General features: G+C 42.3%; 3 protein-coding genes across 8 annotated transcripts in view; 1 reads left to right on the top strand and 2 right to left on the bottom strand.

Annotated features, from left to right (window-relative positions):
• Positions 1-389: 389 nt before the first annotated feature.
• ggnbp2 (gametogenetin binding protein 2) lies at positions 390-17,751 on the bottom strand. Of its 2 annotated transcripts, none has more exons than XM_020464970.2 (14): positions 17,428-17,751; positions 16,630-16,755; positions 15,880-15,960; positions 15,447-15,700; positions 14,918-15,016; positions 14,101-14,214; positions 13,776-13,985; positions 10,073-10,247; positions 9,639-9,824; positions 9,025-9,196; positions 5,476-5,601; positions 1,828-1,979; positions 1,383-1,595; positions 390-1,189 (listed from the first exon to the last, which is right to left on the bottom strand). In XM_020464970.2, exons 2-14 carry the CDS (start codon positions 16,720-16,722, stop codon positions 1,001-1,003), a joined length of 2,064 nt encoding a protein of 687 aa, XP_020320559.1. In that variant the 5' UTR covers positions 16,723-16,755; positions 17,428-17,751; the 3' UTR covers positions 390-1,000. The 2 variants fall into 2 exon arrangements, with proteins under 2 accessions (XP_020320559.1, XP_020320558.1); XM_020464969.2 differs by having other exon boundaries at positions 8,971-9,196; positions 17,428-17,684.
• An 894-nt stretch (positions 17,752-18,645) lies between these two features.
• pigw (phosphatidylinositol glycan anchor biosynthesis, class W) lies at positions 18,646-24,794 on the bottom strand. 5 transcript variants are annotated; one of them, XM_020464975.2, is made up of 2 exons: positions 24,687-24,794; positions 18,646-21,896 (listed from the first exon to the last, which is right to left on the bottom strand). In XM_020464975.2, exon 2 carries the CDS (start codon positions 21,891-21,893, stop codon positions 20,397-20,399), a length of 1,497 nt encoding a protein of 498 aa, XP_020320564.1. In that variant the 5' UTR covers positions 21,894-21,896; positions 24,687-24,794; the 3' UTR covers positions 18,646-20,396. The 5 variants fall into 5 exon arrangements, with proteins under 5 accessions (XP_020320564.1, XP_020320565.1, XP_020320562.1 ...); XM_020464976.2 differs by having other exon boundaries at positions 24,672-24,744; XM_020464973.2 differs by having other exon boundaries at positions 24,541-24,692.
• myo19 (myosin XIX) overlaps positions 24,390-25,960 on the top strand; it is a 23,129-nt gene continuing 21,558 nt past the window's right edge. Inside the window, exon 1 of the mRNA XM_031807719.1 lies at positions 24,390-25,065. Within this exon, the coding sequence (XP_031663579.1) occupies positions 25,018-25,065 (48 nt within the window). The 5' untranslated portion in view covers positions 24,390-25,017. The remainder of the gene's footprint in view (positions 25,066-25,960) is intronic.

Below are 25,960 nucleotides of genomic sequence, written 5' to 3'. Positions count from 1 at the left end.
ACGATGCTTTTAGCTTTGGGATTCTTTCGGGAAGCGGGCCCGGGATAGTTCCTTATTTATAAATTATACTAGCTTCTAAAATGTATAAAAATAGATTCATAAGACAAAATGGGTAAAAAAAATAAAAAAAAGGTGACGAACACTCAAATCCAATAGTGCTGCAAATAAAATGGTTTGAGATCACAAATATGGCTGGAACAAGGCGAAAGATGCATTCAATGCTTAAACATTGTGAATCTTTAAAGGAGACAAACGTCAACCTCACTATTTAATGGTCAGCTCCCAATCTGTGAGGGTAAACTCGTCATATCACGCCATCTCCTGGTGTGTATGAACATAGCACGAGCTGGTTGCCATGTCAGAAGAAAAAAAGTTACGGCACAAACAACTTTCTAATGCATATTAATAAATATTCTTTATTTTGTCAATTTTACACATTGCACCCTTAACATCACATCCAACCCCTGTTATAAATGGATGTTTTACTGTAAAATCTATTCAGATTATATAATTTCTGTACACATTTATTGGTACAACTTTTCCCACTAAAATGAAGCATCACAGAGGAAGAGACGAGAAAAAAAAAATGGAAAATGCAAAAACAAAAAAATAAGACTACTAACATCTAATCCCTAATGTCACAGCTTGCAAGCTTAATTATCAGATCCACTGTGCTCTAAACCAACAGCCCTACAAAATGAGACCAGAAAAGAAACAGGGTTTGGTCAGGGTGGGACATACGACAACAAGGACGGTGTGACAAGATGAACAGGTAAGAGGTGACAGAAGATGGAACAAAGGTGGGAAAATAGGAACCACATGTACTTCAACCAAAGAGGGGGTGGGGGGGGGGGGAGCTCATTGAACAAGACACTAAAATGTACTACTGAATTCTTTCTCCTTTAAAAGGTGGTGTGAGCAGAGGGGTGGTAATCACCATGTGTGTTGTCCCAGCAACAAGATATCATGACAGTAGAGTAGTGCAACAGGAGCTAATTCATTAATTGACGCTGGTGGTGGCAGCAGCAAACCAATCTGCACCTCCGTGGCAGTACTTGGTGAATTTATCTTTCAGGCGCTGTCGGTACTGGTCACGGTTGTTGTAGAAGGACTTGTTGTTGTCCACAAACGACTGGATCTCATCCTGCGTGAGGCAGTTCTCTTCATCGGAAGTCACTTCAGAATCATCCTGTTTTTAGTACAAAAAAAAAAAACACACAAAAAAGCACTGATCAAACGGACCTTTCAAAACTCAAACATTGAATAAACACTTCACATCCTACCAACTCACACGGAACTCAAAACTAGTACAAAATAATGATGTCAACACTGAAGTGACCATCCCAACTTTTTGAAAAAAATAAATAAATAAATTCACTGACCAGCAGTTCCATGAGACTCTTGGCACTGGTACCCTCCAGATAATGGCTGATGTTCTTCCGATGTTCTGCACGTGGTAACTGCGGTGGGATACTAGAAAAGATGTCGAGGCACAACTGGGCACACGTCTCTTTGGTTCTGCACACGGGTGACGTTGCAGCGGTGTTTTGCCCTTTCCTGTTCTCTTCCATAACACAAACCTCTGCATTTGGACCCTGGTTGAGAAAGACAAAAGTTTATTTTTAATAGTTTTACCTGAGAAGAAATGAATGACCAGATCACATCTCTGACTGGGCTAACATATCCATCAGGAAAATCTGGCTAGGGGAAAGGTCAATTTCAATTATAAGCTAGATGAATGGGAAAACACTAAAACAATGTTTTTTTTTATTTTTTTAAGCAGGAATTCCTGCTAAATCCCATCCCCTAATGACATTCTCATCTAACCTGATGGTAAGATAACAAGCCATTGTTCTTTCTTCTCTTATTCTTCTTCTTGCCCTTGGTGTTCTCTTCAGAGCTGGCCCAGCACTCCACACAGCTGTCCATACAGTCCTCCTCCTTGTCTTCAGCACATTGATGACCACACAAGTAGTCTCCTTCAGATGACAAGACGACAAGGATATGACAAGCATTCGATGCACGTATGCCACATTCTGAGCATTCCACACAATGACAAACAGCAACACTACTAGGGATGGAACGAATGGGGGGGGGGGTCATAAGGTATACAGGATGTTTTTTGGGGGGGGGGGGGGGGGGGGGGGTCATAAGGTATACAGGATGTTTGTTTTTTTGGGGGGGGGGGTCATAAGGTATACAGGATGTTTTTTGGGGGGTCATAAGGTATACTACACTTTGAGATATCAGCTGATGTACGAAGGGCTATATAAATACATTTGATTTGATTTGATTTGCTAGGCGACCTAAACTGGAACATGCTTAACACCCCAGCCATCCTACAATCTAAACTTGATGCCCTCAATCTCACACAAATAATCAATGAACCTACCAGGTACCTCCCCAAAACCTTAAACACGGGCACCCTCATAGATATCATCCTAACCAACTTCCCCTCTAAATACACCTCTGCTGTCTTCAACCAAGATCTCAGCGATCACTGCCTCATTGCCTGCATCCGTAATGGGTCAGCGGTCAAACGACCTCCACTCATCACTGTAAAACGCTCCCTGAAACACTTCTGCGAGCAGGCCTTTCTAATCGACCTGGCCGGGGTATCCTGGAAGGATATTGATCTCATCCCGTCAGTAGAGGATGCCTGGATATTTTTTTTAAATGCCTTCCTAACCATCTTAAATAAACATGCCCCATTTAAGAAATTTAGAACCAGGAACAGATATAGCCCTTGGTTCTCCCCAGACCTGACTGCCCTTAACCAACACAAAAACATCCTATGGCGTTCTGCATTAGCATCGAACAGCCCCCGTGATATGCAGCTGTTCAGGGAAGCTAGAAATCATTATACACAGGCAGTTAGAAAAGCCAAGGCTAGCTTTTTCAAGCAGAAATTTGCTTCCTGCAACACTAACTCAAAAAAGTTCTGGGACACTGTAAAGTCCATGGAGAATAAGAACACCTCCTCCCAGCTGCCCACTGCACTGAAGATAGGAAACACTGTCACCACTGATAAATCCACCATAATTGAGAATTTCAATAAGCATTTTTCTACGGCTGGCCATGCTTTCCACCTGGCTACTCCTACCCCGGACAACAGCACTGCACCCCCAACAGCAACTCGCCCAAGCCTTCCCCATTTCTCCTTCTCCCAAATCCATTCAGCTGATGTTCTGAAAGAGCTGCAAAATCTGGACCCCTACAAATCAGCCGGGCTAGACAATCTGGACCCTTTCTTTCTAAAATTATCTGCCGAAATTGTTGCCACCCCTATTACTAGCCTGTTCAACCTCTCTTTCGTGTCGTCTGAGATTCCCAAAGATTGGAAAGCAGCTGCGGTCATCCCCCTCTTCAAAGGGGGGGACACTCTTGACCCAAACTGCTACAGACCCATATCTATCCTACCGTGCCTTTCTAAGGTCTTCGAAAGCCAAGTCAACAAACAGATTACCGACCATTTCGAATCTCACCATACCTTCTCTGCTATGCAATCCGGTTTCAGAGCTGGTCATGGGTGCACCTCAGCCACGCTCAAGGTCCTAAACGATATCTTAACCGCCATCGATAAGAAACATTACTGTGCAGCCGTATTCATTGATCTGGCCAAGGCTTTCGACTCTGTCAATCACCATATCCTCATCGGCAGACTCGACAGCCTTGGTTTCTCAAATGATTGCCTCGCCTGGTTCACCAACTACTTCTCTGATAGAGTTCAGTGTGTCAAATCGGAGGGTCTGCTGTCCGGACCTCTGGCAGTCTCTATGGGGGTGCCACAGGGTTCAATTCTTGGACCGACTCTCTTCTCTGTATACATCAATGAGGTCGCTCTTGCTGCTGGTGAGTCCCTGATCCACCTCTACGCAGACGACACCATTCTGTATACTTCCGGCCCTTCTTTGGACACTGTGTTAACAACCCTCCAGGCAAGCTTCAATGCCATACAACTCTCCTTCCGTGGCCTCCAATTGCTCTTAAATACAAGTAAAACTAAATGCATGCTCTTCAACCGATCGCTACCTGCACCTACCCGCCTGTCCAACATCACTACTCTGGACGGCTCTGACTTAGAATACGTGGACAACTACAAATACTTAGGTGTCTGGTTAGACTGTAAACTCTCCTTCCAGACCCATATCAAACATCTCCAATCCAAAGTTAAATCTAGAATTGGCTTCCTATTTCGCAACAAAGCATCCTTCACTCATGCTGCCAAACATACCCTTGTAAAACTGACCATCCTACCAATCCTCGACTTTGGCGATGTCATGTACAAAATAGCCTCCAATACCCTACTCAACCAATTGGATGCAGTCTATCACAGTGCAATCCGTTTTATCACCAAAGCCCCATATACTACCCACCATTGCGACCTGTACGCTCTCGTTGGCTGGCCCTCGCTTCATACTCGTCGCCAAACCCACTGGCTCCATGTCATCTACAAGACCCTGCTAGGTAAAGTCCCCCCTTATCTCAGCTCGCTGGTCACCATAGCATCTCCCACCTGTAGCACACGCTCCAGCAGGTATATCTCTCTAGTCACCCCCAAAACCAATTCTTTCTTTGGCCGCCTCTCCTTCCAGTTCTCTGCTGCCAATGACTGGAACGAACTACAAAAATCTCTGAAACTGGAAACACTTCTCCCTCACTAGCTTTAAGCACCAACTGACAGAGCAGCTCACAGATTACTGCACCTGTACATAGCCCACCTATAATTTAGCCCAAACAACTACCTCTTTCCCAACTGTATTTAATTTTAATTTATTTTGCTCCTTTGCACCCCATTATTTTTTTATTTCTACTTTGCACATTCTTCCATTGCAAAACTACCATTCCAGTATTTTACTTGCTATATTGTATTTACTTTGCCATCATGGCCTTTTTTGCCTTTACCTCCCTTCTCACCTCATTTGCTCACATTGTATATAGACTTGTTTATACTGCATTATTGACTGTATGTTTGTTTTTACTCCATGTGTAACTCTGTCGTTTTCTCTGTCGAACTGCTTTGCTTTATCTTGGCCAGGTCGCAATTGTAAATGAGAACTTGTTCTCAACTTGCCTACCTGGTTAAATAAAGGTAAAATAAATAAATAAATAAAAAAAATCTACAGGCAACAGACCGAAGACTGAACACAGACACGCATCATTAGCAAAGAGAAAGAGCAGGTGGAGCCAGCGCATACGACTTCGTAATCCGTGTCTCGTCTTACAGGCCTCGCAAATTCACAAAAGTAGCTTCAAGTTCACCTCTTACTCGGGGTTCCCCAGGCCTTAACAGCCTATCGTCTAGTTAGGCCATAACACGGAAAAGGTTTTGTAGTAACTGCACTGTGATTAAAACTTGTGTGGGAAAAAAAATATATATATAGTTCTTTCCCCCTTAATGTTTCAAATCCCCATTTTGTTCTAGCTTTGACACAACTAGCCACTATACGGACCATGAACTGAAGATGGACCAACCTGCTTCGTGGTGGTTGCAGATACCCTCAGCGCAGGCGACGTCACATCCTTCCTGTGAGCCAGGCTCGCTGCCTTCCATGCTAGACGAGTAACCACAGTCACTCCCATTACTGTGAGGCGATAGACCTAAAGAAATGACCAAACAATTAAATATATATACACTCAATGAGGCTGGTCTAGCAGGTAATGCCCCCCTACATATATACAAAAGTATGCAGACACCCCTTCAGTGGATTCAGCCATCTCAGCCACACCCGTTGCCGACAGGTGTATAAAATCAAGCACACAGCTATGCAATCTCCATAGACAAACATTTGTCAGAATGGCCTGTACTGAAGAGCTCAGTGACTTTCAACATGGCACCGTCATAGGATGTCACCTTTCCAACATGTCGGTTCGTCAAATTTCTGCCCGGCTAGAGCTGCCTCAACTGTAAGTGCTGTTATTATGAAGTGGTAACGTCTAGGAGCAACAACGGCTCAGCCGCGAAGTGTTAGGCCATACAATCCTCACAGAATGGGACGCCGAGCACTGAAGAGCTTAAAATGGTCTGTCCTTGGTGGCAAAACACTCACTACAGAGTCCCAAACTGCCTCTGGAAGCAGAGGCAGCTGCACCATCTGGCAGTCCATCGGACGAATCTCGGTTTGGCGGATGCCAGTAGAACATGTCCGAATGCATTAGTGGCAACTGTAAAGTTTGGCGGAGGAGGAATAATGTCTTGGGCTGTTTTTCCATGGTTCGGGCTAGGCCCCTTTAGTTCCAGTGAAGGGAAATCTTAACGCTACAGCATACAAAGACGATTCTGTGCTTCCGACTTTGTGGAAACAATGTGTGTTATGGCTCATGACAATGCACCTGTGCACAAAGCGAGGTCAAAACAGAAATGGTTTGTTGAGATCAGTGTTGAATAAATTGACTGGCCTTCAGAGCCCTGACCTCAAACCCATCGAACACCTTTTGGGATGAATTGGAACACCGACTGCGAGTCAAGCCTAATCTACCAACATCAGAGCCCGATTTCACTAATGCTCATGGCTACATGAAAGCAGGTCCCTCCAGCAATGTTCCAACATCTAGTGGAAAGCCTTCCCAGAAGAGTGGAGGCTGTTATAGCAGCAAAGGGGGACCAACTCCATATTAATGCCCATGATTTTGGAATGAGATGTTCAACCAGCAGGTGTCCACATACTTTTGTTCATGGTGTGCGCACACACACACACACAGGTTAGGCAATGTCTGGAATGACGCATCATCCTGTCCAGATATAGTTGCACTCGTAGGTGTCAAATGGCAGGAAAAACACAATATAAACTACACATTGGTTAAAACAGAAGTGTGATTTGGTGCATAATGTCATTCTAATAAAGATACAGGAACAGCAGCAAAAACCTGAAAAAAAGTCCCTTGCAGAATAAGCAAAACGATCGGACAGATGACAAACCCTGTCAACATTTACAAGTCCATCCATCCATCCTGCTGAATTCACTACTCTGGGGCAGAAAAGGTCAACATTCTGGTGTTCCCTGACAGACATGGTAAATCAACTACCCCTAAAAATGGTTCCTCATTGCACGTAAAAAAAAAATATTCTGTCAAACCTTAAGACTTATAATAGGGGCGGCAGGGTAGCCTAGTGGTTAGAGCGTTGGACTAGTAACCGGAAGGTTGTGAGTTCAATCCCCCGAGCTGACAAGGTACAAATCTGTCGTTCTGCCCCTGAACAGGCAGTTAACCCACTGTTCCTAGGCCGTCATTGAAAATAAGAATTTGTTCTTAACGGACTTGCCTGGTTAAATAAAGGTTAAATTATACAAATAAAAAATAGCATTTTGTGTTGTTGTTAGAGGCTACTTATTTTGTTGAGGCTACTTTATTGTATAACTTGTATGCCTATATTTAGGATGTGTACAGTTCAATATGCAAAATGCACATATAATATGCTTAGGCTATTTGTTTTTAGCCAATGTTCATAAATTGTTTATTAAAATCGGGTCATAAATCATGTTATAAATAATCATTTGTTTTATCTGATTGTATGTTTTGGATTTGCAGTTCGATAGGCAAAATAGGCCTATTTGCCTTATGGGTGAGCGGTTTGCTGATGTCAATGTTGTGAACAGAGTGTCCCATGGTGGTGGTGGTGGAGTTATGGTATGGGCAGGCATAAGCTACGGACAACGAACACAATTACATTTATCTATGGCAATTTGAATGCACAGAGATACCGTGACGAGATCCGAGGCCCATTGTCGTGTCATTCATCCGCCGCCATCACCTCAGGTTTCAGCGTGATCTTTGTTGTTTTTGTTTAAGATATCTGTGATGAACATCTGTATTCCCAGTCATGTGACATCCATAAAATAGGAACTGATGAATTTATTTCAATTGACTGATTTCCTTATATGAAACCAATATATATATATAATATATAATATATATATTATATATATATATATAATATATATATTATATATATATTATATATATTATATATATATTTATATATATATATATATATATATAAAAAAAATATATATATATTATATATATTTTATATATTATATATATATATATATATATATAAATATATATATATATATATATATATATGAAATGATTGCATTTATATATTTTTGTTCAGTGTAAATGCACAATGTATAAGCTACTCAATATAAAAGTTGTTAGTAAGATAATTCATTTATTTTTTGTTCCCGCTCATTGGAGTGCAGCTATAGGAACGTATATGCCCTACTGTTCATTGTGCAATTCAAGCACATTAATAAACACTTTGTAAATAACACAAATAATTAATTTATAACTAATGTTTAGCCTACTGAACCTTTTATTGACAGTAGCCTACATGTAGGTCTATAGCCGATTATGGTCTGTTTTGGTTTGCCAGGAGTGATTTTAGTGAAATAAGGCAGTAACGTTCCAGGTTTGCTTCAACTTCCTATTCCATTAGTCACGTGCAATTGTTTGTTCTCTCTCTCATTGTTACTATGTTTTTATATAATGCTAAAAATCGCCAAACAACTTAAAGATTACTCCATTAAGCCTATAGTCCTTCAAATGGTTGATCGTGAAAGACTAGGCTATTTTTTTAAATAGCTTACAAATTGTGCATTTACACTGAAATAAAATATATTTTTTTTAAACCACAACAATGTCAATGATTTGATGTTAAAACGATAAGCCAGACAGAGTGTTGACAATATACACCAGTCAGTCAGTGTAGGTACACATCCCAAGCCCACTGCTACTCTGCCTCCTGTCTGAATAAAGGGAAAATCATGAAATATATACACTGAACCACAGAGTTCAGCCTGTCGATTCATCAACGGGGACTGAAGATGACAATTAGCTGTCTAGCTATGATTTAAATACATCACATTTGCTCTTGAGATTCACATTTCAAATTGTAAAATGGTCCCTTAACTCAAATAAACACATTTCAGTAAGGATGGCTGTCATTGGTAAGATTGATCTTACCCAGGGTCAGGTGTCTGGTCTTGAGTGATGGTTGGATGGTGGTGACAGCATTACCTTTCTTGACTTTAGGAGAGCCCAGGATGGGCACGGTGCTGTCTGGGCAGCTGCAGGAAGTAGTGCTCTCGTTGCTGGTGACGACCACCTCCACACAGCTGACATGCTCCTCCTCCTCCTCTCGGCTTCCACAGGCCTTGCAGCCACCGTTCTCCACAGACTCTAATGAACCCTGCATGGGGGGGGGGGGGGGGGGGGGGGGATAACAGAGAATGACAGGACACTATCAGAGTAACATCCCTAAATGGCCAGACCATAGAAAAGGGAGAACAGTATTATGGGGCAGTGAGAGTTAAGGAATTTAAAAAACACCAAACATTTGATAACTATATTTGCCATTTAAACCATTTAAAACCTACTGACGGCATTTGGAAAGTCTGAAATGTGACGAAGCACAATGTGTGAACAACAACAAGGTCACAAACAGAATGAATTATTAAGCCGTACAATGACATGGTTAGCCTGGATTAGAGGTCGACCTCTAACCTGGATGAGGTTAACCAGATAATGTGGAACACGCAGTTTCCTATAACAGACTCACTGGTATTTCCCCTGTTGTCATGCTGCCTCAGTGCTCGTGTGTGTGTGTGTGTGTGTGGAAAACGAAGCGTTACCTCAGCCAGGTTCTTGCCCTCAGCCTCCTGCTCAGACATATCGAAGCCACACTTGTTTTTGCGTCTGTTCTTCTTCTTCTTCTGTCTCTTCTTCTCCTGCTTCAGCTCTTTGGCCCTCTCCTCCTCCGACAGCTCCTCACACAGCTGCTCCAGACGACTGATGCCCTGCACCTTCTCCACCGCCGTCTGAGGGGAAAACGGGTCGTTATTATAAAGAGAGGTGTCCTGGCTAAATAAAAAAATATATATATAAAATATAAATGTATGTCAAATGAGTCAATACATACACTGACATGCCACAACACTGTAAACATAGACGTGTGTCGGATGGGAAAAGCACTCGCCATACATCACTTCCATCAACAAAACATGTCTTTGTCACATAAGCTTGTTATTGGTAGCCTAATGCTGGCAGGCATCGTGCAAACACAAACCTCAAAGCTTTTGCGTAAAGCGTCGATGCCGAGGCAGAAGAGCATCTGCCAGGTCTGCTCCTCTGCCCTCAGTTTCTGCCAGATTCTGTGTAGTCGCTCGTACAGGTGGATGCCCAGGCAGGTGAGCACCTCTTCTTGTGCAATGTCAATGGTCTTGGCGTGTCGTTCTCTGCGTCTATAAACGAGAGAGAAGGGCAGGAGTCGTGTTAGAATTTGCATGTTAATTCTAGAATGACATTCTAGAATGTCATATAATTCTAGAACATTTAACTAGCAAACAAAAATAGGTAGTGAAGAACTACAAGTAAGTACATCAGAAGGTCACCAGGAGAGTGATTCATACTTCACTACTATAGTGCTGGTCAAATATACTGGCACTTTCCTTATTTTACAAGAAATTGAGAAATTAACATGACAAAAAAAAAGTGTGCGCTCCACACCATGTTATTGGATTTTCAACATTGCAGAAGCAATTTTATTTGTGTAAACTTTATTTTCTAAATACACAATTGTAAACTTAAGATTTCGCATGGACAAAATTGGCACCCTTGAAATTATTCTAAAATTCACATAACCTTGGTTTCCCACCAGAGACAAGTTACCATAAAATTCACTTGTTGCAGAGAAAAGGCTGTGCGTGATGACATAGTGCACATAAAATTCCATCTCATCTCATTTTCTACTCTAGTTATGGTTGTCCCAAAAACTGTTGAGTTATATAGCGATTGTGCCCACTCTGGTCAACAGCTGGCAGATACATTGTGGGTATAGTCTACACGATGAGACGATCATGGACAAAAGAGTATTTGTTATTTGGAAAGGAACATCAAGTCCATCACCGTGCACATTCACCACCCTGTGAAGTTCATAACTTATTTTATCTGTAGCCTAATAAACTGCATGCCCCCCCCCCCCCCCCCCCCAAGTCGTAATGGTTGGACCACACAACATATCGCGTGACCCCCAAATTAACTTCAATATGGTTATATAAATAAATAAAAAAGTGTTCCCACAGCCATTTCTCACAAATGTTAGAGACAAAAAGATCCCACCTTGTCTAGAGTATTTAGTTTGGTGAACATTTGGAAAGTTAACCGACAAATTTGCCCTTCCGGCCTGTCGTGACATTTCTTTTATCCAACGTACTTCCATAAAAATAGGATTGGATCGAAACCTGCTTAGTGTATTGAAACGCTGCAAAAAAAAACAAAACACAACTACTTTTAGAACTACCAAGGGACTTGTGACTTGAGGCAGAGTAGCCTAGTGGTTACAGTGTTGGACTAGTAACCGGAAGGTTGCAAGTTCCAACCCCTGAGCTGACAAGGTACAAATCTGTCGTTCTGCCCCTGAACAGGCAGTTTAACCCACTGTTCCTAGGCCGTCATTGAGAATAAGAATTTGTTCTTAACTGACTTGCCTAGTTAAATAAAGGTAAAATAAAAAATAAATAAATAAAAGGATTCAGACTTGGACACTAGGGACTAGACCTTGAGGTTACGTGACTGGACTACATCACTGTCTGGGAGACAGCCTTTGGCCAAGACAACTGCAGACAAACACTCCTTGTAGCCATGAGTTTGCAGTACCTTCTCTACTGGAAGTTTTGCCCATTTTTTTTCCAGGAACAAACTCCTCTACTTCTTCAATGTTTAAAGGGGATGCCCTCCACCAACTTCTGTTCTCTGCACTCGCTGGATTTGAATGTGATTCAGATCTGGACAGTCTAGCAACTCTTCTTTGAACCATTCCTGGGTGCTTTTTTGATGTGTGTTTGGGGCCTTCAATGGAGACCCAGTTTTTGGGACACTGTTAAACATTGGACTCCAAAACCCCTGATAGTCTGCTGATGTCATGCGCAATATTGCAGTTAGCCATGACAGCCTTTATAATAGAACGCCCGTTACCATGACAGCCTTTATAATAGAACGCCTGTTACCATGACAGCGTTTACAAACACCTAAATATTGCACTTGGGATTCTTTTATATGTATATATATATTTTAAAAGTAGAACAAGAATGAAACAGACATTCTATTTTTGCTCTATTATAGTGGCCACTATAGTAGACATCGATCAAGTGCACAAGTCTACATGTGTGCAAAAATAACATTCACGGAGTAAAATTGTTTGTTTAAAAAAAGAAAAACACAAAACAATATTTTCTGAGCTACACTGCACATTATACACCTTCTGCCTGGGGACATCCTGTTCTACAATGTGCCAGCAGAGCATGATACCCTTTGTAGGCAATAATTGATCTCTTTCAGGCAGAGAGTACACCTGGCATACCCCTTTTTATCCACTGTATTGAAGTAGTGAGAAATAGGGAAAGAGTGTGTTGTTCCATTCACCTCTATAGTGGCTTCCAGCTTAAACCAGGACCCAGCTCCACCTGATCCCTGAATCCACTTGTTTAACAAGCAACGCCTCATTTTCACCTAATTCTGTCATTGTGAAAATTAACCACATACTGTTGAGGGAAACCACTAGTTAACAGCTAGTGGTTCGTTCGTTAGCTAGTTCGTTAGCTAGTCAACTAATAGCACACAGTTTGCCAGGGTCCAGTAAGCAACTAACGTGTTACAAATTTGAGGAACTGCCAGAATTTTCCCCCATTTTGTGGCCAAAGTCAAATACTTTGTGGCACACATAAGTGTCAAATACTTTCGATATAACAAACTTCACGTCAGGATATGCAACCGAGATGAATCCTTAATGTATGTGTTAGCTAGCTAACGGCAAGATGCCTTTCCAGAGAGCTAGCTGATGTTGTAACTAGTAAATTGGTTGTCTCTTCTTTCTTCAGTCGAGGTGCTGCGCTGCATTCTGTTGTTATGTGAACGATTGGCTGAGCCTTGGATACAGCAGCCAGTAGTGATCCAAACGCGCATCACTCATCCGCTTACAGCCAGTAGTGATCCAAACGCGCATCACTCATCCGCTTACAGCCAGTAGTGATCCAAACGCGCATCACTCATCCGCTTACAGCCAGTAGTGATCCAAACGCGCATCACTCATCCGCTTACAGCCAGTAGTGATCCAAACGCGCATCACTCATCCGCTTACAGCCAGTAGTGATCCAAACGTTTCTCATCGGATCTACACGAACCGCATTGGTCACCTATTTTGGATTCAAAACGTCGAATTTTGCCGAAAAGGTGACTAGTTTCTCCATGCCTGTGGAGTGGCTGAATCCCACTCCACCTACGGCAAGTGTAAACCTACGGCAAGTGTTGACCTACGGCAAGTGTTGACCTACGGCAAGTGTTGACCTACGGCAAGTGTTGACCTACGGCAAGTGTTGACCTACGGCAAGTGTTGACCTACGGCAAGTGTTGACCTACGGCAAGTGTTGACCTACGGCAAGTGTTGACCTACGGCAAGTGTTGACCTACGGCAAGTGTTGACCTACGGCAAGTGTTGACAAAAGCAGTTGGTGGAGAGCACCCCTCAAACACTACACAGCCTCTAACTGCTCTATTTCCTCAATCAACTACCAGTTGTGGGGCCAATCATTAGGTCCAGGATTTCTATATATATTTTTTAATATGTGGGAGACCAAAAGTTCTTTCTTTCAATATCAACAAATTTTTAGAAGACATAAGGAATTATTTAAGTTTAAAAGATGACCATTTATTTGTCCAGTACTGAAGGTTACTACGTGTGTATAGAACAAAGGAAAAAGCAGCAGTCTACTTACTCGTAACCTCCGGAGAACTCCGGCTCAGCCCGGCCCAGTAGATGTGCCATAAAGTCAGTCTCACAGCAGACGTGGACGTGGTGCTCTTGGGGACAGCAGCGGAGTCCCTCGTACAAAGCAGCGCAGTAGCCCTTCTCTTTAGTGCAGTCTAGCTCCCCTATAAGGATGTTGTATGCTCTCAGTACCTTGTTCTTGCAGTCAGTACAGAACCTGAAAGGAAGACAAAATTAAAACACTAGTACAATTTCCTAAACAGTCTAATGCGAAAATAAAGCCCATTGGATGTAAACATGGCCTATATTACTTAACCATTACCGTGACTTACCTGTGCTTGCGCAAGTATGTTTCCAGGGTCTCCAGGAGGCAGGTGCTGTCGATCAGGACGACTTCGTCCCTGCACTCCTGAGACATGAGCTCCCACACATCCATCCAGCTTCCCCTGTCAGCAGCAAATCCCCATCGTTAACATCATGCACGACTCATCAATCAGCGTATTATTTCAATAAATTAACCTATCAAGTCAGCTTCACAATAGAGGTGACGAAAAAGGACAAGCGTGCCAACTTAACGCCAGCGAGTATTCACTGGATAAATCCGGATTAAAATGCTCTTTAACTCAGAAGTATTTTACTTTCAAAAACGTAGAGCTTCACAGATGTACATGTGCACAACATGATCCAGACAATGAAGTAAACTACTTCAGACTGGCGCCAACTAACTAGCATCCAGAAATGCTACGAAGAAATGCTCTGAATGAACTGTGTTTGCTTTGCTGCCTACCTGCTGGGGGCCTGAAGTGGTCCAGAGTGAAAAACGACGCTACATCTGTTGTCTGTCTTGGCTTCTCCATCTTTGTCTTTCTCTAAACCTAGCCTTTTGTCTACGCTCCCTTCTCCTCTAAAGAATCAAAGATTTTCTCAAAGACACTACAATATTGCACATCACAAATTACTTCCTGCCGTTTCAAAAGCCTAGTTTGGCCCTGGTATGACAAATGTGGACATTCAGCCTTCATTTAATGTACAAGGTCTGAGAGAACAGGCTTTTACAACTAGTTTTTTCAAAAATGGAATCATACATGACATCAAGTTCAATACAAGCAGTTTAATAGATGATAAAAAGCAGTGGTAAATGTGACTCACCCCAAAGGCTTTGGTTTGTGTGTTTCTAAGGAGTGCAACTGGCAGCGTTTATTCTTTTTGCTTTTTGGAATGGCATTGATCATGTCATTTAACTTTGACCTAAACACACACACACACAAAAAAAAAAACATTCTCCTGTTTAGCACATTACTTATACTAATAGTTAACCATAAATACATAGTGGATTGTTTCAGTACCTACATATGCTAAACAAAAAACCTTCCACACACACAAATACACACACACACAAATACACACACACACAAATACACACACACACACACACACACCCGATTCTCACAGGGACGCAAGAAATACTATTTAATATTTCTGCTGTCAAATCGAGGGCACAGTTTAGAAAGATTGTTTCTTAGGTAAATTGGCCAATAAAGTACAGATAAAAGATAGGCCACAACAAGAGTTCGTTCTTGTGATCAATAAAAGGTAGGCTTCAAGTGAAGCAGTCTGACAGGCCAAGTAAGTATGAAGGTTACAGAAGTATTAGTCTTGTGACACGTGTCTCACTCACCCGTGGATGTAAAAGAGGGTGTAGAGCGTCTTTGCGTCAGCCATGCAAGTCTTGGTGACAGACAGCACGCCGGTGGGCTTCACAGTGAGGGGTTCCAGTGCCGGGTTCCCGGACTCCACCAGCTGGGAAAAGAGGCGCTCCACGCTCCGCCTGCAGCCCACACACGGCACCAGCTGGGAGAGGGCGCTGAACACCTCCCTGGAAGTTACCATCATGGCGATGTTCAGGTCCTGCTGCTTCAGCATGCTGTGATGCTGAGGGGGGGGCAGAAGAAGGCAGGCACACCACTTGACTTAGTACCGTGTGTAATAGTTAAGTGTTGAAGAAATAAAAAGGCATAATCCTTGAGCAAACTATGACCAACAGTCTTATGGGTAAATATTACCCAGACATGTTTGAAAGGTACACACAAATCTTCTGTCACGGCACTCACCTCGACAAACTGCTTCATCTGAGAGCTGTTGATTTGGTGAGTGTCAAGGTTCATGACACTGTCAGTAAACTCCATCACCATCTGTAATTTAAATATAGGGGCATATATTGATAGTGAAAGTGTCATTAGCACAAGTATCCCACAACGCGACTGGTACACAGGCTAAGTGGAGGAAGTAAAACTATCCACTAAATGAATGCTATTTCAACATTAACCTGTCCATACAGTTCCTGCATAGCCAACATATATACATGTCCAGGCTCAGTAGCCAATACTGCTCAAAGGATAACCATTTAGGTTAGCCACCCACCCAGCTAACAAGCTACCTAGCAACCGCATACTATTAACAGTTTTACCGGTTAGCTGGTCAGTTAGGCTGGCCCAACAGCTCAGAAAACATATTTCTAAAATACATTGCGTAAACGTAACATCAGGGAATCCTTGTAAATTCGTGACAGAGCGAGATAGCTATTTTGACATAAAACGAGCTAACAAACATTGCTGACTGGAAAGCCGGTTGGAGAATCGGGCTAGCTAAATTAGCTTGCTAACGCTAGCTTGTTGGAGAGGCCTAGTTACAGGTAGTCACATCTCGCTCAACAACTCAACGTTAATAAAGCATTTTGACCTGAGTTTTCTGGTCGACATAGCTAGCTTCTTTCAGAAGAGTATCTGATTGCAAAGCCTTACAAAGAAAAAACTAACTACAGCAACTTGTACGAGACGGTAAAAATAAATAAATAGGTTTACCGTGAGAGTGTCATCGATGTATAAGGGAATCTGTCTTGCGAGGAAAGGGAAGTCCTCTTCCCCGTCCCTACAAACCGCAACGAGGCGCGCCATGTCTTCCAGCTCCTGTCGTGGTGGGTAAGCAGCCTGTTCACAGACGGAGGAGCAAATACAACAGTCGCAGTTTCACCAATAGCTTGGGCTTAACGTTTTTACACCGCGGGTCATTTCAATTTCTATGCCGTGTCATGGCGTAAAACCACCCCCACAATTAAAAATATATAAAATTGGAAGGTGACATTGCAATGTATCGTTAACTAGTTAATTAACGTTAGTCAAATGTCATGACAATATGGAAACGGTAACAATTTTCCTGAGCTATTCTTCAAACGCATAACGTGGTTGACAAATTGTACCTATTCTCTGGTATATTTATCATGGCTAACTGGCTAGTGAAGTGGATGCTAATAAATGTTAACATTTGGGATTAACAGTAGTAAAATTTACTCGCTATAGTTTTAAAAGAACTTCAATTGGTTTGAAACTGAGGCGCAATATTTTAAGAAAATACAAAAACAAAAAACTCCAGTCATCATGTGTTAGATTAGGCTTTGTGTATATTTACTAGTAACTAGTTGTGGTTAACATTAAGTTAGTTACGTTCAGGGTCTGAGGAAATTCTAATATAATCAAAACGCCACAGACAGCTGGTTAACTCTCGCCTCAGACAGGGTAAAGGACTTAATAACAGATCTTGTCCATGTTTCCATGTAATGACAATTTTTGTAAAACACAAGCAACACATCGTACATTACTTACCCGCTTTTAAAAGTTGCCTTTTTATACAAAAAAAATAAATAAAACAAGTGCGACAGAGGTGTATGTGCCGGCGGCAGAATATTCATGTAACCTTCGCCCTCAAGACGTACGAACAAAAAATAACTTCCGGCCAGGGTCTGTGCAATCCGAGATTATTGGGACGTCCCTAACCTTTAACCTCGTGATTTTGGAGGTATGGCAACGAGAGACCAAAGATTTGTATAACTAAACCTAGATAAGACCACAGCCCGTCGTTTTAAATGAAAACAAAGAGTCATAGTGGGCAGAACAAGCTAGGAAATGGGCAAAGCCAATCACGATTTTAGCGAGATCCTATTGGTGCGTTCTATTAATAATTTGCATATTTATGTTAGGCAACGCCCACTCTGTGAAGTGCGCGTGTGCAAAAACTCAATTCGCCTTTGCACTCCTTCTAAACAACTGCATTTTTTTATACTTTGGCAAAGGGTAAAGTCAAAAAAAAATTGTCCACTCTGTTCGTACCATATTATAGTTTTAGGAACAGAGAACTGTATTGAGATCAAAGGTTTCATCGATGAGAAAATTAGCAGAATATCGGCCAAAATCCATCTCGTTCCATCTTCTCCCACTGCCGTCCACTGAGCTTCCTCTCACTACCATATTTGGTAGTGAGTGGAAACGCCAAGCGGATGCTTCATATTTATACATCTGGTGAAATATCTGTCTCATTGTTATATGTGTGGCAGACTTCTCTTCAAATCAAATCAAATTTTATTGGTCACATACACATGGTTAGCAGATGTTAATGCGAGTGTTGCGAAATGCTTACCACAACCCTAACCTTTAACCCTAGCGTTTCCCAAACTCGGTGCACGTTTTGGTTTTTAGCTACACAGCTGATTCACATTATCAAAGCTTGATGATTAGTTGAAATAGCTGTGTAGTTCTAGGGCAAAAACCAAAACTTGAACCCCATTTGAGTCCCGAGTTTGGGAAATCCTGCCGTAAACCATTTGAAATGTCGACTTCAATGGGTGTTATGGCCGTCCCAAGGATTCTTAATAGCACTAACCCTACTGGAAGTTATTTTTCAAAATCGAACGCTAGGGGTCGACAAAGAGGGGAAATGTTATTTCTGGTGGACCTAAACAGTAAAGATGAAATTCTGTTTTTTTCCCTCCTGGCTGGCTCTATGATATATTGGATCAAAGTGACATTAAATGTGAATTATAAACGAAACATTTCAAAGTAGTTTATTATCAAGAGATCATATTTGTACAACATATTTGCATAATATTTACAATGGCAACTTTTGGGAGGGAGGAAGGAAGGAAGGAAGGGAGGGAGGGAGGGAGGAAGGAAGGAAGGGAGGGAGGAAGGGAGGGAGGGAGGAAGGAAGGAAGGAAGGGAGGGAGGGAGGAAGGGAGGAAGGGTTAGTTCAAAACTCTGACACAGTTGTCATGTCAATACATCCGTCAGTGCTGCTGTAAACCACATAGCAACAGACATGCCAAACGGGAGAAGCATAAAACAAATTGACATCAGTAGCTAGGTTTTCATCCAAATGGCGACCGATTTTCATGCTAATATTCTAAAACCTGCATAAAAAACAATATGTGCATTTCCCCACCAGAGATGTATTTTCCATCAAATGTACTTGGCTGTGCGTGATGACGTGGTGCACATCAAAATGACTTTTGTTCAATTCCCACGTACCAAATAAAAAAATACAAGCGAAATGAGTTTCCATCACATTTTCAACTCCACTGAAGGTTTTGTCGCAAAACATTTTGCGTTATATTAGGGATTGTGCCCTCTGGTCTTGGCATGTGCGCTCCAGCCAACAGCTGGCAGATACAATGTGGGTATAGTCTACACGATGGGATTAAACAAAATAGTATTTGTTAAACAGCAGCCAAGCATCGATCATCATGTCACCAGAATAAGACCCTCGATATTTATTGGAAAGGAACATCAAGTCCATCACCGTGCATATTCACCACCCTGTGAGGTTCATCATCATTTATTTCATCTGTAGCCGATTAAACTGCACGGTTCCAAGGGGTCATAGTGGGCGTACCACACAACATATCGCTTTCTGTGTTAGAAACACGAATACTTAAATACATTTGGTGAATCTGACACATTTATTATTTGTTTGAACAACAAATGAAGTATATCTGTAATAACAATTTAAAGTAAAAATAATCTGTTTCCATTAGGTGTAGCTACAATCCAAAATTGAACGAAGTACATCTAAAAACGTATTTTGTGCATAAAACTCATCACCGTGCACTTTCACCACCCCGTGAAGTTCATCATCATTTATTTCATCTGTAGCCTAATAAACTGCACGGTTCCATGGGGTCATAGTGGGCGTACTACACAACATATCATCGAGTGACTCCAAGTTAACTTTGATATTTTTCCACAAATTCCAACACCATTTCTCACATAATTAATTTTACAGACACAAAAAAGATCCCAGCATGTCGAACGAACAAATTCTGTCGGCATTTACAAAGATTGTCCTGAAACTACCAGTTTTCATCACAGCTGTCAGGATTTTCTTTTAAAACGGGATGAAAACGTGGTTAGTGATGTTTTGAGTTGTTTTGTGTTTCACCAAAATTACCTTGAGATGATTTTACTGCAACACTGTGTCCACGTTGCATGATGATGTAGGTGTTTCAACGAGCTGTCTGTCAAGGGAAACTCATGAATATAAGATCCCTGCCCACTCAGCCTGTATTTTCTAACTTCCTGGTAGTTAGCCATGAGAGAACATTTTTTATTAAATTATGGGTGATATTTTAGGTACTCAAAAGGCTATTTTACATGGGAATCAGAATGACTGTTCGGGACCTTTAACACCAACTATAATATGGAAAACAATGTAACAAAACACTACAGTGTATTGGAATAAGTCTTTGACTTAATTAAAATAAGAAGAACAGGCAGGTATTGTAAAGAGAATGGCACTGTGCTTACCAGAATTTTACTGTGATTTTCATGAGATGTAAAATATATATTGCAAAACTATTTATGAACATGTATGACAGCAAAACACACACAGAAATGTAATCACTACTATTGAATGTATCTACTAGCACATTTGTGATTCCAGTCAGTAAATTGGCAAGCATGAAAAACAACAACTGATTACGCTTGACAGCTTGAATGAGACAAAGTCCCTCAACTTTCTTCTCCATTTTCTCCTCAGATACAGAGGCTTCCTTTCTACAAGGATACCAGGAAGACGACACCATTACGCAACCCGATACCGTTTTCATAAAAAACAAAATAACATCAGCAGTTGCTAAACAGGACAAGAAAAACATGGACTGGGCAATGGTCCAGAGGCAGAACGGTAGATTGGCCATCCTGCGAGACACTGGCTCAACAGAGGCCTGACACAGGATCAAGCCAGTATACAACACAGCACTTCCCAATAAGAGATTCCAAATCACTCTGATCCACTCTTTGACCTGTGTCCTTGGTCGCATTACATACAGTCCAATCTGGACCCCTGCCATATAGATGGCTATGTAGCCCACAACAGATGAAACCCCCTCCATGTTGGCTTGCAGAAAGCCTCCCGTCCTGTCATTGTTGTGGATGATGGAATACTTCAGTCCAGACATCTCCAGGGTCACTTGGTAAAGTCCTCCAATCAGAAGGGCCAGGAGCCATGACCCGTTGACAGGGAACAGAGCCAATAGCACAGAGGCCGCCACTCGGACTATGGCTAGGGTGAAGAAGAAATTCCAGTGCACGCCGTACTCAGACACGTGCTCGTGGTAACCAGACATTTTCACACTCACCAGCCTGGCCAAGCCTAGAATGACCAGGGGCCAGACAGACACGAGCTGTTTAACCACTTGGCTTAACTTGGATCCTGAGACTTCCTTCCTCCGTGCCTCTGGGCAGACCAGGGCGTTGGCGAGGACATAGGCTCCAACACCAAAGTCCATAACCCCTGTTCCATAGGTTTCCGTTTTTGCATAGCGTCTTGGGAACACGCTGAAGTCGACAGCTAAAATGCTAATGGCCGTTTTCACATTGACCAGGACTCGAAAGATCGTCACAAAGGGCACTTGGTCGCACTGAACATGGCTCTGGAAGAAGCTCTTGGCAGCAGTGTCCTTAGAAGTTGCGCTGTGCCTGGTTGGCCTTTTGGTACGGTAGATATAGCACAGCACAGTCCCAGACACGACAGTCAGGCCCAGGATGACTAGGTGAAGGATGTCACTCAGAACGGTACATGATAAGACCAGGGGCAGTATGATCATGGAGAAGTCCAGGACGAGGTGGGCGATCCAGGGGAGGGGGAGCGCCCCCCTACCCAGATGGTATAGAATCAGAAACAGTCCTCTGCTGATCAGGCACAGTGGGGCCAGAAAGGAGCCCAGGGCAACTTCCCCAAGGCTGGTCCCATTCAGATTGCTGACGAACGCCTCCTTCAATTCCTTCTGACTTGACATTTCCTACAAAGGAGGAAAAGAGAATCATCATTCCAACACCTCAAAGTATTGGACAGTAGCCATCAGGATATAAGGACATTCCAACCATTACCCTAACCCCCTACCATTACCCTAACCCCCTACCATTACCCTAACCCCCTACCATTACCCTAACCCCCTACCATTACCCTAACCCCTACCATTACCCTAACCCCCTGCCATTACCCTAACCCCTGCCATTACCCTAACCCCCTTCCATTACCCTAACCCCTTCCATTACCCTAACCCCCTACCATTACCCTAACCCCTGCCATTACCCTAACCCCTACCATTACCCTAAACCCTGCCATTACCCTAACCCCTACCATTACCCTAACCTCCCACCATTACCCTAACCCCTACCATTACCCTAACCCCTGCCATTACCCTAAATAAAATGTGTTTATTTAATTTTATTTAATTTCTTTCAATTATCTAAAACGCAGATTTTTTTTCATATTCTATTATCTTGTTGCTTAGAGCATATTTTACATCATCCAAGAGGTGTGTTGTGCCCGCCTCGGTTGAGACACCTGCTCTTGAATACAGGGTGAGAATACCCTTTTCAAAATGGTACCACATCAGAGAACGTTGACATGAATATCTGTTGTTTTAAATTAAACTCTCTCCTCCATAGGAAACAATAGAAATAGAAATAATAGAATAGACATGTCCATTTGACGGTGGGTGGACCGGCGATCATCTTTGTGGTAGTATTTAGAAGTAAAATTGTCAATTCAATAAAAAATATCAACGCCAAGAGTGTGCAAAGCTGTCATCAAGGCGAAGGGTGGCTACTCAGAAGAATCACAAATTTAAAATATATTTGGATTTGTTTAACACATTTTTGGTTACTACATGATTCCATGTGTTATTTCATAGTTTTGATTGCCTCACTATTGTTAAAAAAAAAATACCCTAGAATGAGTAGGTGTGTCCAAACTTTTGACTGACATATGACATATGATATTTAATCTGGCCTCATCTGGAGGCGAAATAAACGCACACCTGTTTAGGCGAGGTGCTGGCTAGCGGAGTAGAACACCTGTTTAGGAGAGGTGCTGGCTAGCGGAGTAGAACACCTGTTTAGGCGAGGTGCTGGCTAGCGGAGTAGAACACCTGTTTAGGCGAGGTGCTGGCTAGCGGAGTAGAACACCTGTTTAGGAGAGGTGCTGGCTAGCGGAGTAGAACACCTGTTTAGGAGAGGTGCTGGCTAGCGGAGGAGAACACCTGTTTAGGCGAGGTGCTGGCTAGCGGAGTAGAACGCCTGTTTAGGAGAGGTGCTGGCTAGCGGAGTAGAACGCCTGTTTAGGAGAGGTGCTGGCTAGCGGAGTAGAACGCCTGTTTAGGAGAGGTGCTGGCTAGCGGAGTAGAACGCCTGTTTAGGCGAGGTGCTGGCTAGCGGAGTAGAACGCCTGTTTAGGCGAGGTGCTGGCTAGCGGAGTAGAACACCTGTTTAGGAGAGGTGCTGCCTAGCGGAGTAGAACACCTGTTTAGGAGAGGTGCTGCCTAGCGGAGTAGAACACCTGTTTAGGAGAGGTGCTGGCTAGCAGAGTAGAACACTTGAAAAAGAAACTGAGAGCCGCACACTCTAGGAGCTCAGATGCAATAATTGAATAACCTAATAACCAACGTTTTGACAGACAGTCTTCATCTTTTAATGACAAACACTGCTGGGTCACTAGTTTAAATAGCGTCAACTGACACACAGGTGTCTGTAATCATGGCCGGCTGTGGCTTGATATCATTGGTTAATTTACAGATATAGATAGAACATGTAAAAAACATTCATGGATAACATATGATCATAGATGCAATGTGGCTACATAAGCCGACCAACGTTTACAATGAATAGCAAAATCACAACAATCACAAGAATGGCTTCAGATCAAAGTCTACTTTGAGACCGAAGGGAGCAAAGGGTCTTTAAGTTAAAGATCCAGGCAGCCTCTCCTTTTAATAATACATTTATCCTGTACGAGCTTTTGTGCCGAATACTTTACGTTGTTACAGGTGTCAAGCTCATGGGCAGGTGGTGGTAGCAGGGTGTGAGAAGTGTGCAGGTCAACTATACTGCAGGGATGGAATGGAAGTCGTAGAAAACAGAGGTTGTGGTGGCAGCTGCAGAGAGGTATTTGGGTGTGCGAGACTTGACATCAGAGTTACAGGGTGTGTTAAGTGGTGGTGTCCCGGGAGCCTACTCAGGATCCAGTTGAGACTGTTGCATGAGGAGATAGCTAAGCAGTATATATATATATATATAAATATACTCAGATGCAATAATTGAATAACCTAATAACCAACGTTTTGACAGACAGTCTTCATCTTTTAATGACAAACACTGCTGGGTCACTAGTTTAAATAGCGTCAACTGACACACAGGTGTCTGTAATCATGGCCGGCTGTGGCTTGATATCATTGGTCTCCTCGCCTTTATATAAAGTATATATAAAGTACAAGCAAATATAAGTTTACTTTTATGCCAACCAACTCGTTATTTCATTACCACATGTGATTACAAGATTGAAAATAATTTACGCCTCAATGAGACAATGAGTCTGGCTAGCCAGCATTTGGCGCTAACATCACAAACACACAGAAAAGACCAGATTATTTTTTTCCCACCTACCGCACTTTACTTCGGTAGCTAGCCTGGTTCAAAACCAATCTCCGTTTATAATAGATGAATCGTCCTAGATTAATCGGATATAAAATGTAGCCCACATCCTCGATGAATGTATTTTAAAAAACTACCACAACCTGGTGAATTCTTACTTCCGCGTTCTGCAGCTGGGCGTTTCTGGGTTCTACGTCACGAAGAGTGTGCGTACTATGCCCATGTCTCAGCAGCCGGTGTGAGCAAAACGAGGCGGGTTAAGTGTTTTTTGTCCTTCACTGTGGAATTTTATCACAGAGGGATAGGGAAAGTTTCACATTCCATGTCAAATGGCGGCGGAATAGTCAAGACAGACCATGGACCCGACACGTCTAAATTATATAAAAGTCTGATTCACTTGTGCCTGGAGTCAAGGGGGAAAAAATCATTGATTAACAGCATTGCCTTTTCTACTCTTCGCAAGGGCGGCGGGGACAACTTCCAAAATCCATGAATTCTGAGAGGAGTCAGCGCATAGGAAATGGACACGGGGAAAAGGTAGGAGACAACAGTGGGCCTTTTGAAAACGTTGGTAGTTTGTTGTATTTAAAGTGTTTTTAATGAATTCCAAATTTCTCAATGAATCGACGTCTGAATATGAACTAAAGTCGGCTTTATCTTGCATTGATGCTGTTCTGCGTAGAGGGGTTTGTTCAGCAGAGTGTAGCGTTACATAAAGAAATGTTGTCTACACCAGGTTTCCCGAACTTGGTCCTGGGGCACGTTTTATTTTTCTTCTCCCCAGCAGCTGATTCAAATAACCATCTCATTACCAAGCTTTGATGATTTGAATCAGCAGTGTAGTGCTAGGGCAAACCGGGGGGGGTCTAGAACAGTGACATTTTGCCTAGCTGTTGCCACACCTGTGTAGCTCATGTATGCTGATATGCAACAGTTAATCTGTAACTGTCATGAATCTCCTCAGTTTCATAGAATTGACAAAATTCGATAATCTAAGAGTTGTCTTCATTCAGCCTTTTGAAACATCTCCAAGACAGTTATTTTCAACCTTTTTACTGACAGCAATCATCACTTGTTACAATCAATTGAATACAAATACATTTTAACATTGACAACGGAGCATAAAATGCACCCCATTATAGCCTCATACTTTTATGCTATCTAGTGCTCAACGAACATTTTCATGTGTAACAATAGCTTAAAAAAAAAACGTGATTTGAAGCTACACAGTTTCACATGACAAATAACGTAAATAGATCATGATTGTTTTGTTATGATAAGGTAAAACAATTGTATCACGACAACGCTGATGGTATGTATGTATGTACATTTACAAAATAAAATAAGCCTCTGCACACGTTGTATGCAAAATGCACATATTTCATGCATCTGTTGCCAGACTAAAGAGCTATATTTAACTGAGCACCATTTC

This window comes from Oncorhynchus kisutch, linkage group LG28, assembly GCF_002021735.2.
Source record: "Oncorhynchus kisutch isolate 150728-3 linkage group LG28, Okis_V2, whole genome shotgun sequence".
Lineage (NCBI taxonomy): Eukaryota > Metazoa > Chordata > Actinopteri > Salmoniformes > Salmonidae > Oncorhynchus > Oncorhynchus kisutch.
The sequence above is the reverse complement of the archived record's forward strand: the minus strand, read 5'-3'. Positions and strand labels throughout refer to the sequence as shown.